The sequence below is a fragment of the Chaetodon trifascialis genome, chromosome 11 (genome assembly GCF_039877785.1).
Source record: "Chaetodon trifascialis isolate fChaTrf1 chromosome 11, fChaTrf1.hap1, whole genome shotgun sequence".
Classification (NCBI taxonomy): domain Eukaryota; kingdom Metazoa; phylum Chordata; class Actinopteri; order Chaetodontiformes; family Chaetodontidae; genus Chaetodon; species Chaetodon trifascialis.
In genome coordinates this window covers 2,165,848-2,180,000 of record NC_092066.1, presented here as the reverse complement: position 1 = coordinate 2,180,000, position 14,153 = coordinate 2,165,848, and the positions used below count along the sequence as shown (strand labels likewise).

Here is a 14,153-nt window from a genome sequence, read left to right as displayed (position 1 = left end):
GAGTGACGAGGGTGAAGTAGTTAAGCTTTGGTATGTGAAGCTGCAGAGATGGACACTCCACTCTTCGGCAATCTCATTTGTGGGATTCAGGCTGATGAGTCGGACATATTTTAATGTAGAGCAGCTGAGCTTCAATAATCTTACAGCAGCGCAATAATACGGTGGGTGTAACAATGCACTGATCCACGGTTATCATCACTGCGACTACTTTGTCCACCGGTCATGTATTCAGGATACCTCGACCACCACGAACACAACAGCTCCCACAGAGCCAAAGGCCGTGATGTCCTCTGCATCCGCTAAATCAGGGGCCAAATATTCTCCTGAATGTAAAAATAACTAACTCAGGGGGAAGAGAACGTCTCTGTCTGTCCCATGAAACAATGGAGCGACGGAGGATGTGAAAGTCGTCCGGCTCAAATCGAAGGGGAAGGATGTGAGGAAGGAAAGCAGTGGACTGTGTGTGCGTGCGTGCGTGTGTGTGTGTGTGTGTGTGTGTGCGTGCGTGCGTGCGTGTGTGCGTGTGTGTGTGTGCGTGTGTGGTGGCCCTTCAGTCTCAGATCCTCAGAGCTGCAGCCAAACTGCCCAGCGAGCTGTAACTTGATCAAAGTGTTTGGCACACTGAGGGGAGAGCGATTAAAACGAGCTGAAGACCACAGCAGTTCATTCAAACAGCCAATTAGAGGGCTCGAAACAAGCTCCGATAAGAAAGGTACGGACATCCTCACTGGGCACTCAGCGTTGGTAACTATGAGGAGGACGTGAAGACGAAGACACTCCTGGCAACGGTAAAACACTTTCAGTTTTGCTACATCCTAGAGGCCAAACGTCCGTCACTGCGGCTTCAAAGCTGGACTGAATGTCAGCCTGACTTCTGGAAAATCCCTTTAAGAGACTCCTACCTGATCAGGACACACTGGTTCTGCAGCCTCTTCCACAGCGAGCGGTAGCACTCGTTAGCGATGGCGAAGATGTGCGGGGAGATTTCGCCGAGGTGGTGCCGGCTGTACATCTCCACGGCCGGCCGGTCGTACAGGCCGGGGAGCAGCTGGTAAGGGTTCACCGCCGCCAGGATGGAGCCGATGTATGTCTGAGGATGAGGAGGGAGGATGAGAAGTGTCAGAAATACACACAACAGGGCGATTCAGCACAAAGAAGCAGAGGCAGTATGATGAGAAGGAAGTGCAAACATTTTCACCCTGTGTGACATCATGTTAGCAACCGCACTGCTACACAGACCAGCAGGCGAGCGGGGAAAAATGGCAAAAAGATCTGATGTGCATGTATATTTAGCAATTCTGCATCAATTATATATGTGTTAGACAGGAGAGACGCTCTGACAAAAAGTCAGCTTGAGTTTGTAAGGGTGAAAGACAATACGACATTATTGTACGTGGTATCACAGACAGAAGTGCAGTATGTTTACACAGACGTCGTCCTCCCTCCTCGCTGGCAGCGATGGATGTCAATGAGCAGGACTGCTCTGTGGGAAGATGAAGCAGTGTCCCTTTATGCTTCAGGGAAATGTGTTATTATCGTTCTATAAAATGGACTGAAGTGAAAATGAAAGTCTGCATTTTAAAGCTGCAGCGTTTGTAAAAACCCCTCTGATAACAAGCGTGATGACTCATCTCTGAACCTAAACGTCTTTCCTCGTCGGACGCTCACAGAAAACCATCTCTGCAGCTGTCACGGCTCAGGTGGAAGCGCACACGGGCCAGAGGCAACACGTAATCTGATTTATCAGACAAAAGCAGAAGGTCATAAAACTCCTTTTAGAAGGTGGACAGCAGCAAACACAACCAGCATCCCAACACGTGACCTCCGTAATTCACCAGCTCAGCCCAGCGGCACTCAACACGTTTGACCTTTTGCTTTTATTTTCACCATCCTCCTCCAAACTGCACATTTTCCAAACCAGCGTCACATTTCAAAGCTCAAAGAAAAACAAACCGAAGCGCTGGAAGAGAAGCTCGTGCAGCCAGAAGGCGTCTTGGCAGCAGCTTCAGCGCTGCGGTGGTGACTAATGGATAAATAGGCGAGCTTGGAAAAAGGCAGCACATCAGCATTTATCTGTGAGAAAACAACTTGATTTCTTCCTCCGCTGGCCTCGGTTTGAAGAGCCGGAAAGGTTACGGCGTCGTCATCCGGGCTCTCGGAGCCGCTCGGGTCGAGCAGAGAAAGGCGACGCTGTCAGAAATACTCCTCGTCATCGTCAGTGGAGAAGGCTGGATCAGTTACAAAGGTTAGAGAAGCACTGAGCTGTTTTTTTAACATCCACACGAGCATAAAAAAAGATGCTGTCAAAACCTGTAAACTCTAACGGGACGTTTTCCATCCACTGCCTGCATCCAAAGAAAACAAATCCCTTAAACTGGCTGCTCCTTCAAAATAAAACAGCAGAGGAAGAGTGAAGGTGATCCACAGGTTGGAGCCCCTAACGAGCACCTCTCAGCGGGACGACGTGTCCAAACTTCAGCCCTCTGGATTACAGTCCTGAACCTGGTGTCCTCAGAAAAGTAGCACTGAGTTTACGATGAAGGCAACACACACCAGCAACATCTGGTGTGGAAAAGACCGAACAGGTCGACTGCCAGCGACGCTCAAAACGACATACAGCAGCATCAGGGAGTAGCCTCGCTGCGACAGGCGTACCGACCCGTCGCAGGTCCAGACCTCCAATTGAGACGCTTGCTGTTTCCTTTGGTTTAGGCAGCAGAACTACGTGGCTAGGTTCAGGAAAAGATCGTGATTTGAGTTTAAATAAGTATGTTTCTGTTGAATAAGTCACACAGTCTCCTGGGTGAAAGTCCTGTGTTTGTTGGAGTGTCCTTCCACAAGACCTTCCTCCATGTGTGGACTTTCTTGCTCTTTATACTAAATCACCTGACTTCCTCTTTTACTCCTGTCATGATTAATACAGCCACTAGAGGTCGCCGCCTAACAATAAATGTAAACGGGTCGTAGTAACCTGCTGGCACAGACGAGCTACATGGCCGTTTTTCTGCTGAGGACGAGCTGGACAAACATCGGACACACATCTTAACACGCATCAACTCAAAGCCCGCCATCCCATTCAATTTCATGACATCACTTCACACTCTGATCTTCACGTTAGTCTTCATCACATACACAGAGGACAATCCTCGATGAGTTCTGAGGATGAGAACATTTTCGTCCGTGCACTCTGGACCGAGGGTGAAAATGTCATTAGAGCAGCACACAGTGTTCCCATAAGCACGTATTAGGACGTGAGTGGCTGCTGCCCGAGCTGGAGAAGGGATGCATTAAGGAGACAGAGACAGAGGGACCAGGACATCTCCGTCTGCAGCCACACGGCTGGACTCCGTCTCATCCTGTTCATCTCCGCTGGGCCAGTCACAGCGCAGTCAGACCGTCAGCGCTTCGTTTTAGCCTGGAGGACGTGTATTTCACACTGTTCGACATTTTCCTCTTCATTCTGCTTGCTTTCCCAAAGTCAGACATCTTCTATGTAGCTATTTTTTATTGTTTAACTACCTGCAATACGTTTAGTAAAGGTGCTGTTCAAGCTTCTTACATAGAGTGGATCAGACTCTTACTAAAACAAGCAGATAAATTCCTTATTATAGAGGTCAATCAGAAAGGTTTTAACTACCTTTCAGTTTGGATGAGGAAGAGGGAAAATGTAAATGGCTCCTTCTGCCATGCCTGAGGTGAAACGGTGCTCAGCGCTCTGAAGTGGAGGACTCAAATTACAGCCATAATAAGGATAATTAGGGTAATGGGCATGCTGATGTATAGGGCATGGAAAGAATAAAGAAAACCACGCTTCCAGTGCAAAGTTTCAGCTGAGCAGGTTGGCCTGTGGTCGTCTTACCGGCACCTGAAACATGCCTGCAGAGCTGTTTTCGTCATGAAAGCAGTTTTTTATGGTCGTTTTTACAGCTAATACAGAACTGCTTCAGGGTGAAGGGAGTGTGGGTGCATTTACCTTCATGTCTGTGTAAACACAAACAATGACAGGTGACGTTTATGGATAATTAACACATGCAGCTTGGTGTGTTTCCAGACTTTCACCTGAGGACACCCTCCTCAGCGTTCAGGTCACACCTTCATCACGCTGCCATAACAACGTGTCCGTCCATCTCAGAACCTTCTGACTTCCTGCCTGTGGCTCTCATTGGTTCCTACTGAAAACTGTAGTTTTAAACAAATGGTAGTCAAACAGGAGGAAGGAGTGCATCCAGTGGGTTCTTCATCACCTGACCGTGTTCCTCATCAAACCCCTCACTCACCTCTCAGCCTACTGACTGACTGACCTACATCCAGCCTGGATGCAAATGTGACATTTGAATGGCAGTTGAGGGGACAGTATTTACATGTGGACAATGCTGCCTGTGCAAATGATCCAGCGGTGTGTGTGTGCTGTGCAGAGGCTCATAACTCAGCGTGTGTTATCTCTCAGACAGAGCGAGTGTAAACACAGCGTGGCAGCTCTCTGCTCAGGCTGACGTCCGCCTTCCGCCGGCAGTGTAAACAGTTTACAGTCAGACTGATCTCTGGCTCTGAGGCTCACGTGCATCACTCGGCTCGTCCTCTAAATGTCTTTGCAGATGCTTACGAAGCGCCATGTAATGTCTGACTCCTTGTTTACAGTATCTGGTGAAAGTCGTGACCTGTAAAGAAACACGCCGCGACTCCAGGAACGTTTACTCGACCGCTGTCAGACCTTTAATAGCCACCGCCCGGAGTTCAGCAGACATGTTCAGAGCTCTTTCAGAGGTCTGACTGGGGATCAGATCAATACGGTGATTGATAACTGCGGCGGTGAGTCTGCAGCACAGTGAAAAACTAAAACGAGCTGTAATCTGAGTATCTCTGTGTCGGACGCAAAACCTATTTGAAGACTTCGCCGTCGGCTCGAGGAAACTGTGACGGCTGTTTCTCACTATGTTCTGACCTCATGATCAGTCCAGATCCAGATCAGCAGATCAATAATGTCAAACAACCATTAGTTGTGATCCCCTTTGTTCTGAGTCTGAACTGTGGAATGACAGTGATGCATCTGTCTGGAGCTAATGCTAATGCAAATGCAACATTCTCATACCTGATCGATTACCGCTGGGCTAACTCTTGTGTTTTACGTTCAACCCTTTGGACTTGATGTGGACGTTTACTGGATTAATGGTCGTGTTGCACTTCCTCTGAAAACTCAACATTCATCCTTCACTGGTGACACTTCTTGGCGACACTGTGCTTCAAGTCTGGAAAAACAAACTTGACAGGCCTTTGAGATGTTTCTCACATTTCAGACCAAGCTTAAAATGAAAATTCAATGAATAAAATTAAATCCATACTATAACATATTGAATTCACAGCAGCCGACCTGCCACCCTCAACTTTCCCACCAAGAAAAACACTATTGGAGAAGTCACATGTGCTTCAGCAGCAGTCTGGGGGGGTTCAGCTCACAGGAGGCGGTGAGTGTCATTAAAGTAAAGAAAGAGGAGAAAGTTTTGGGTAAAGTCATGCCTGCCCTTAACGCCATGAATTGCAACCATTTGGACTCAATTAGATCCCCTGTTACTCCGACCTGGTAACACTTTCCACTGCAGCACCCTGGCTGAGAGCTAATTGGCTGTGACTCTCATCAGAAGCCCCCCTATTGGCTGATGTGATGACCCGCGGCCCCTCGTCCTCCATGTGTGGCGTCAAACGTTCCGGGCCATACCACAGAGGTGACGTGAGAAACGTGATATCCACATTTACATCGTTTGTTTGAGGTATTTATGACGGCGGGCTTACAGTTTTATGGCTGCGAGCCATATTTTGGCCTTTCAGTCACCAGCAAACAAGTTTTAAAAGGTTTCATACCAAAAATTAACAACAGTTTGCAGCTCCAGACAATTCAGATGAATCTTGTCTGAAGTGAAAACAGACCAGAGGTGGCTCCTTTTATTTAATTTCTACAAAATAAAAAGAAGGGGAAAAGACTACAGATGAAAATTAGGCAGAATGAGTAGACACGTGAATCAGTAATGACACCAAATAAGCATTTTCTAAAAAAAAAAAAAGAAGAAAATAATGGTAATAAATTTCCTAATATTCATGTCTGTTCATTTGAAAATGTAGATTCAGGAGTGGCTAAATGTGACTCAGCACTCTGCTGCTGTGTTAAACATCACTCGCCTCAAACCTCAGCGGCTGTTCCAGGAGCAGCAGTTTGCCCGGACCTACAGATGGTCTTTGGCTCTGACAGGTCGCAGTAACTGAAGCTACAGCCGCTCTGTGTTTACAGAGAGGCGTCAGCCGCCGCTGACGGTGTAACTGTAGAACGGAGGGAGGCACGCAGGCAGCCAGATCTGTCCAAAAAATAAGATCTCTGGGACAGAGCCAGATAAATGCGCTGAGAGGGAAATGAAGACCAGATGGAGAAAAAAAAGTGGAGGATCAGAAGCGAAAGCGCTCGCCAACCTGCCGGACTGACGGCAGGAAATGTAAAAGAGGGGAGCAGGAGGGGATGCGGAGCCGTCACTAAGTTACCGTGCCACCAAGACAAATTCCTGCACGTTTGTTATAGTTGGCGATTAAAGCCACCCTGAGCCACTGTGAGGTTTAATATCGCTGTTGACGGAGTGGAAACATCACATCTGCAAAAGCTGTTGGAGAGGGGAGAATATTTATCCTCTCAACGGTGCCCTGTCACTTCTGAAGTGATGCAATGGCAGTTTTGACAGGTTTCCTGGGGACATGAAACCTTCTCAGCACATAATAAATCGTGGAAAGTTTCGACTGTAGTTGGTGAAAAAAGAAATACAGTAAAATTCTGTTTTTGTTTCCTGACTGGAGGAGAGTTTGTCTTACACAATGGACACAATGCTGCAGCACTGAGGGCGCGATGAGGCCAAAGGAACCGTAACAGAGACACACATGAGGTATTCTGTCCAATGTCCTTTTGTCTCTGTGGTCGATACTATAACACATTTATCTGTGCAGTATTTTGTGGTTACTGCACTTCATTCACTTTGTTCCCAGGGAACCTTTTCAACCTTAACACTGTAGTTTCAATGCAGCATGGAAAAGCTCTTGATTGGAGGTTTTGAGTTTCCGTTTTATAGTAAAAATGTGCAGCGCTGTGTTCAGCGGCTGCTCTCTGACTGCCGCTGTTAGCTGCTGAGCAGGTAGCTCACAGAGGCTTCTTACAGCCTCTTCTCTAAAAACAGCTTCCTGCTGTGGCTGGAAATGATGCTGCGAGAGCGGTGAGAACCAGACAAGTTGTGGGCCGGACAGATAAACAATGAGGTTCAACAAGTGATGACGTTTCACACCGTTTTCACATTGTCAAGATCAATTATCGCCTCTTTAACATCAACTAGCAGCTATATATGAACAGGAAACCCAAACTACAGTTCATCCAGGCGTTTGAGTCCCATATTTTTAAGTAAAAGCCTCTCAGTATCACTGACCAGTGGAGAAGCCTTTGTTTGGTCGTTACATCCATATAAACAAGCAGCAGAACGATCGGAGCTGTAAAAATCAGAGCTCTGAGCCAAAAGCGATATGTCCACCAGATTCCAGACAAATCTGTTTTTCTGTTAGCAGGATACTTTAACAAATGGCAGATGGGCGAATAACTTCTGACCATAATTAACAAACCAAAAATTCTAAAAATGGTGCAAAACACTGCAGGAAACCACACATGCCATGGATTCTCTGCCTCATTCCACGAATGCAGTCATTTCACATTTTCAAACACATTCCTCGCAAAAAAGACCTGACTTAAACCAATGGGACACAGGAAGTGACACATGCATGCAGCGTTCGTATGTACGACCTACAGGAAATGACATCGGGGGGGATTGTTGGCGAAGTGTGACGCTCCGTTGGCTGGATAATCCTCCACATCTGGATGAAATGTGTCTTCCACACAAGCACACGCTCTGCTTCGAATGAGGACTAAAGTGGGTTTGTGTTTCAGTGTGTCTACAGGAACGAGTGTGTGGTCCGTCTGTGTGTGTGTGTGTGTGTGTGTGTGTGTGTGTGTGTGTGTGTGTGTGTGTGTGTGTGTGTGTGTGTGTGTGTGTGTGTGTGTGTGTGTGTGAGGACATATAACTACTGTGGGAGAAAAGCGTCGTATAATCTGACTGAATGAATGAAAACACTGCATCATCTGTGTTTTCTTGAAATACTGGGACATTAATTTGGACCAGACCAAACCAAACGATTGTCCACAGTCTGCACATGAACTGCTCAGCTTGAAGGTACTTTTAAAGAGCAAAGGATCAAATGATGATTAGCAGGCTCCTCATTCACAGGCCCAGGCTCCACCGACTACGATCCAGGTCTGAACAGCTTCCTGGTCGTTCATCGCACCTCTCAGCTGGGAGCTGAGACTTTGGGAAAGTGGAGCAGCAGCTGGCTGCTGCAGTCTGTCAGCAGGTCGGCAGCAGACACTAAGACTTGTTAAAATAAGTCGAGTGAGTCACGAGACTGATTCTGCTCTGTGCTGGAGCTGACCGAGTTGGCAAAGATCAGAGGCTGCAGCAGGCCTCGGGAGTGACGGAGCAGTCTGTTACCCTCCACCATGTTTGCTAATCTGAGCTCTGGCATCTTTATTCTTTGTCCAAAAACCGGTCACTCGTGAGCGCCTTCCAAAACAAACCATATGTCCCAGAACGACTCCCACGGTGCAGCTGTACCATGTGCCACCTCTATGGTTACGGCTTGGTTAAGTTTAGTCGACTAAAGCTAGTCGGTTAACGTCTGGGAAAGATTACGGTCATGGTTACAGAAACCAGGGTTGAAGTCTCCCTGTCACAGTCAGACACTTTGTTTGGCCGACATCCACCTCCACCTTCTCCATCAGCCCCAGCGTCCACTGATTGTGGCTTCTTCTGGCTCGCAGCTGCTGGACATGAACTGCAGTTCAAGCCAGAGTGGGAACAGAGCGTCTTCACGTCAGGTTTATTTTATACGAGCTCACATCCCTCAGCTTTAAACTTCACTGCGTAATGTATAGAAATCCAGATATTTTTAAATATTTAAAGGGGTATTTTATTTGAAAAATGACAGAATCAGTTAACGAAGTAGTTTCTGTCGAGGTTCTGGTCAGCTGAGTCACATTTCCAAAAACGTTTTCTGCCCGCTTACTCAACAGTCATGTTACTGCAGAGGCTTATTCAACTCACAGACAGGATTTTACAACTCTGGAAAGTTCAAGTCGCTGCAAGGATCATGAGGAAAACAGTAGAAATATGGTATCCACATTACAAAGTACTCCATGAGGAATGCGTGTTTGCACAATCTGATTGGCCAACGCCGCGCTTTGCTGGATGATGCTGCGCTGCTGCAGAAGTCGAGCCGGTTCAGCTTTCCTGCCGCTCGACCCTGCCTTTGTTATCTGGAACATCCACCGTGTCGCCTACTGGCTCCACTCAAAGCGGCGAGGAGTCGGCCTGAATGCAGACAACGCTGTAATCTGAGACCAATGACCCAGTGAAGGAATTTCCTGCCATTAGCTGACATCATACAATATACATAAAATATGGCACAGACAAAGCTCCCGGGGAGGAATGAAAACTCTTGATTGGACCGACCCCCTGCTGCGACGAGACAGAGAGGAGTGGAGGTGTTGACACTTGAATGCCAAGACAGAGGCTGTGTGTGTGTGTGTGTGTGTGTGTGTGTGTGTGTGTGTGTGTGTGTGTGTGTGTGTGTGTGTGTGTGTGTGCGCGTGTGTGCAGATGAGGGGGAGTCAGGAGAAAAATATAGATGAGGGTCAGATGAAAAAAATAAAGAACAGCGTGTGATAGAAAAATGAGAGAATGTGTGTCAGCGTGTTTGTATGAATGAGGGGCAATACAGGGGTACAGAGCAAGCCAGAGATTCCTGAGAGTGTGTGTGTGTGTGTGTGTGTGTGTGTGTGTGTGTGTGTGTGTGTGTGTGTGTGCGTCCACTGGAATCTGCAGAGGAGACGAGTGAGGCCACCAGTCGACAGCACAGCTGGTTACAATCACAGCAGCTAAGACTGCACACACACGCACATGCACGTGCACGCATGTGCACGCAGACACACACACACACACACACACACACACACACACACACACACACACACACACACACACACACACACACACACACACACACACACACACACACACACAGAGCCCCCAGGCTGAATTCCCTGTTCAACTATGTAATGCTAACACAGAATGAAATTAGCGCTGAGGCTAGCTAGCTTCATTTTAATGAAAACAAAAATATTTTTCCAGCGAAACAAGCAGAAAGGAGGCCGGCTCGACATTTCTTCAAGCTTAGTTTGTGCCCTCAAAAATGCTCAGTATGAAAACTGGAAAACAACATTGTGATCGCTGCCACAGATGACAGGACGTCTGCTGAACGCTGCACACCTTAACCACCTGCAACCGTTTGTTTGAGCTGCTCTTCCAGAAAACACACAAGAATCTACATTTTCAGCTGAAATGTGCCCTCCAAATATTAATAATGTGATGCTCATGATGTCGTGAGAAAATATCTTTTACCGACACAGAGAGAGAAGCTGAAGATGGAGAAAGAAGGAATCTGATTGGTGGACGTTTGTGAAAAGTCATTAATTCTCATTTGATTCTCTCAGAAGTCAGCAGGGGTGCTGTCAGGAATTTGGGGGCCCCTGGCAGGTTAAGACACCGGGCCCCTCGCTCTGATGCATTTGACTTCATGTACTGGTCCGTCACCTCACCTTTCTCTGCCCCCTTTTCACCGCAGGGACTTTTCCAGGAACCTAAGAAGCGTGCCAGGACGTCAGGAGCTTCACCTGTGCTTCGCCCACAGAGTTCCTGTGTCTAAACTCTGCGCGCTGCATTACCCCTGCGACCTCACCCTAAAGGTCACTTCTTTCAGCCAAAACACGCAGCACAACGGGCAGAGAAACACGAGGCACCAGGAGATCATCAGTGGAGAGCAAAGCATTTGAAAGTCGCTGGAATCTGTTTGCTGATTAAAACACATCCAGTGTGATTTAATGAGGTTTGTCTCGGGAACATTTAGCTCCTAAAAAACCTTTTTTGTCTTCGCATTCTGCATCATTTCAAGTTCTCTGTGTGGGACGAGAGTCTCTGTTAGATAACGGCTCTGTTTCTACTTGAAGTGAAGACTGAAACACCTTTAAATGTCCACTTGTTTCTGCGTATTATGAGCCATAGATGGTTCATGAAGACGATGATAACGGGCTCCTGTTTAAAGCTGAGACTTCACAGGGTTCGGAGCCTGCTGTGAGTAGCAGATAGTTGGCTTATCCTGGTTAACATGTGATGCATTCGAAACTGCTGTTGGCTCTCTGGCCTGTGCTTTCAGCCCTTCCCTTCGGTTTACCACGGCCCACTTCACGGCCCTCTCCTCTAATTTTCCCTCTTTGCAGCTTCTGGCCCGAGAAAGATTTTAAAAGCGGCGTCAGAGTGGAGATTGGGCAGCTGTGATGAATTGATTGGATAATTTCGACCATAAGGGAGCATTCACATGTGATTAAAGTAACGAGATGGCATTTGTCAAAGGTTACTGCAGCTGATGCGTGCAGAAAGCACAAGGCTGCCTTTGTCGCCACCTTGTTGTGCTGGAGAAAGTGCTGGGTCAGGTTTGTTCATTAGTCCATAAGTACAAAACGAGACCGCAATGGCTGGGAGCTCTTTGTCCTACATATTTCTTTGTTTTCTGGGCCATACAGGAGAGTTTCATGGGCTCCTTTACTGTGACCGGGACCAGCTGAACAGAGCTGCTTTGTTTGATAATTAGCTCCGAGTGTAAAGCAGGACAGCGTGGAATTAATTACTTTGTTTACTGGTGGCTCAGTAGGATGGTTTATCAGTGTGAAAGTACTCCTCTACTACTACTAACACCTCCATCACCTCCATCACCACCAGTCCCGATGCCACTCTGACTGCTGCTAATGCTCCGACCACGACGGCTGCCAGTGATTCCCCCAAAAAACAACTCCACCCCCAGTTTGAAAGACATCAAAGTCAGGCAGCAGAACCAGAGACAACCAGAGACTCCACACCTCCAGCTTTATTTTTGTTTATGTCAGACTCTAATGACGCTGACTCGAGTGACATCACACGAGGACTTTCATCACACTCCCTCTGGAGGCACCAAAAACTCAATCCAACTTTAATTTGGACAAAGATCTTCAAAACGTGTTTTAGCTCGTTGGACAGAGACATATAATGTCCTGAGTTAGAGACCCCTAAAGGGTCAGAGGTCACAGCTGCAGTCGAGGGAACAAATATTATAACGATCATCACATATTTCACAGACAGAAACAGCAGCGGGGTGTTTTTCTTCATGCTCTCTATTTTCAGACTCACTGTGGTTTAGCTGCAAAGCTAACATGCTCTTAACTGTTCTGTCTCACAGCTTGGAGACACGGCCGCCGTCCGAGCCGAGCCAGGACCCGTCGGCTCCCGCCAAACTCCCGGTGAGGCTGCCACTGGAATACCAGCCTCTCAAACGAGCGGCAAACCAAACAAAGCCAGACTCGTCTCATCCTCCCTCTAGCTTGGCAACCTTGGCCGCAAAACAAGGAGCTCTGTTAAGCTCCGTGAAGGTTGTTAACCTGGACGCAAAAAGGCTGAAAATCTCTCCACTTGTTTGGCTTTCAGCACCTGTGCTTTTCATCACCTGGTCAACACTGCAGTCATGGAAACATCAGAAACAAGCTGAACTCCAATGATACTTTAAATCTCTCAAAAACAGGCTGAACAGTGAAAGTTTACTCTAAGAAACACTTAGATTTGTTTTCTCTGATTAGAAGTCACAGCACGGTAAGGCGTTCCACACAGTTCTGTCCTCGTACCTTCAAACAACTGGAAACATGTCAGAATTCAACCACCTGCATAAATACTCAGTTAATTCAGTGTAATTTGAGGCAAATCTTTCAGAAATAAGACCTTTGTTTTGGGGGAAAAGGTGACACCTGCACAAAGCCATTAAGTATTAGAGTATATAATTAATGGTGTCTTTGGAATACTGCCTGCTGAACATCACGAACCCTTTTCTGGCTAAAAAGCAGTGATTTGCATTAAAGGTCTAAAGTGTAACAGTTATGAAACGACCGCAGCCTTTTTTATTCTGAACCGTTCGTTCAGCTCGAGCTCAGAGAAATGTTACACCCCGCACAGCAAAGAACAGCCGCGTCTAAAACGACTGCTGGCAGAGCTCATGGCGTAACCACAAGAGCTCAGAATAGAGATCTGATGCAACAGAAAGAAAGTGACTTTTATGTTTTCTGTGGACAGAGACACAATCGGCTGTTTTAGAGAGAATTAAGGGAAAAAGGAGCTTTGGAGAAGCTTAAAATTCAATTCCAAAAAATGAAATCGAGCAAAGATCTGGAAAGGACTAACAACAAGAATGTGACTTTGAATCCAACTAAACGGCAACCTGCCGACGGACATTTCCAGAGAAGAGGCCTCAAACTTCACTCTCCTGTCGAGAAACGTCCTGGATGCAGCGAGCAGACAGCAGGCAGTGCGGCTCAGAGGCCAGCGGGGATGTGATCAGCGACGTGTGCTGACGCTGGTGTGAAGGTTCGCATGGAAAACATTCAGTGTGTGTGCAGCTTGTGTGCTGTCAGTGTGTGTTGTCCTTTAATGTCAGCCTAACTCACCTTTTAGCCTTTTTTTTGCAGAACGTTCAAAGCGGTCTGTTTGAGGCACGTACCTGCAGTCATGGCCTTGTCCACTTTAAATCTGATCTTATTGTGTTTTATTGTTTTTTTGCTTATTTTTCTGTGTTTAGTTCTTGTTTGTTGTTCGTCTTGTGTGTTTCCTGTTCATCTCTTATCCGTCATTACAGTTACTACAACTATTGATTCAACACTAGTGAAGTGCTTTTTTCTAAATCTGTAAACACTGTAAACACAGTGAAGGTCATTTACAGACAATCATGTATCTTAGGTGAGGGAGGCAAATTTACAGCAGCTCTAAATTTCAAGAGACTGCACACTGCACTATAATCCAGATGTGCTAAAGAAAACAAGACTAGTGTGTCTAGAAAGAAGCTTTTAGGCTAAAATCTTAATTTCAAAGGTAAAAATGTGACTTATCTTGACTTGTTTTGTAGAAAATGATCTCCTCAAAGACTCGAAAAAGGCTTTTCTGTGTTGAAAGCATTTA

The 14,153-nt window shown here is 46.7% G+C and overlaps 1 protein-coding gene across 1 annotated transcript in view; it reads right to left on the bottom strand.

Annotated features, from left to right (window-relative positions):
• myo10 (myosin X) overlaps positions 1-14,153 on the bottom strand; it is a 98,200-nt gene that overhangs the window by 39,656 nt on the left and 44,391 nt on the right. The window contains exon 4 of the mRNA XM_070973643.1: positions 903-1,090. Within this exon, the coding sequence (XP_070829744.1) occupies positions 903-1,090 (188 nt within the window). The remainder of the gene's footprint in view (positions 1-902; positions 1,091-14,153) is intronic.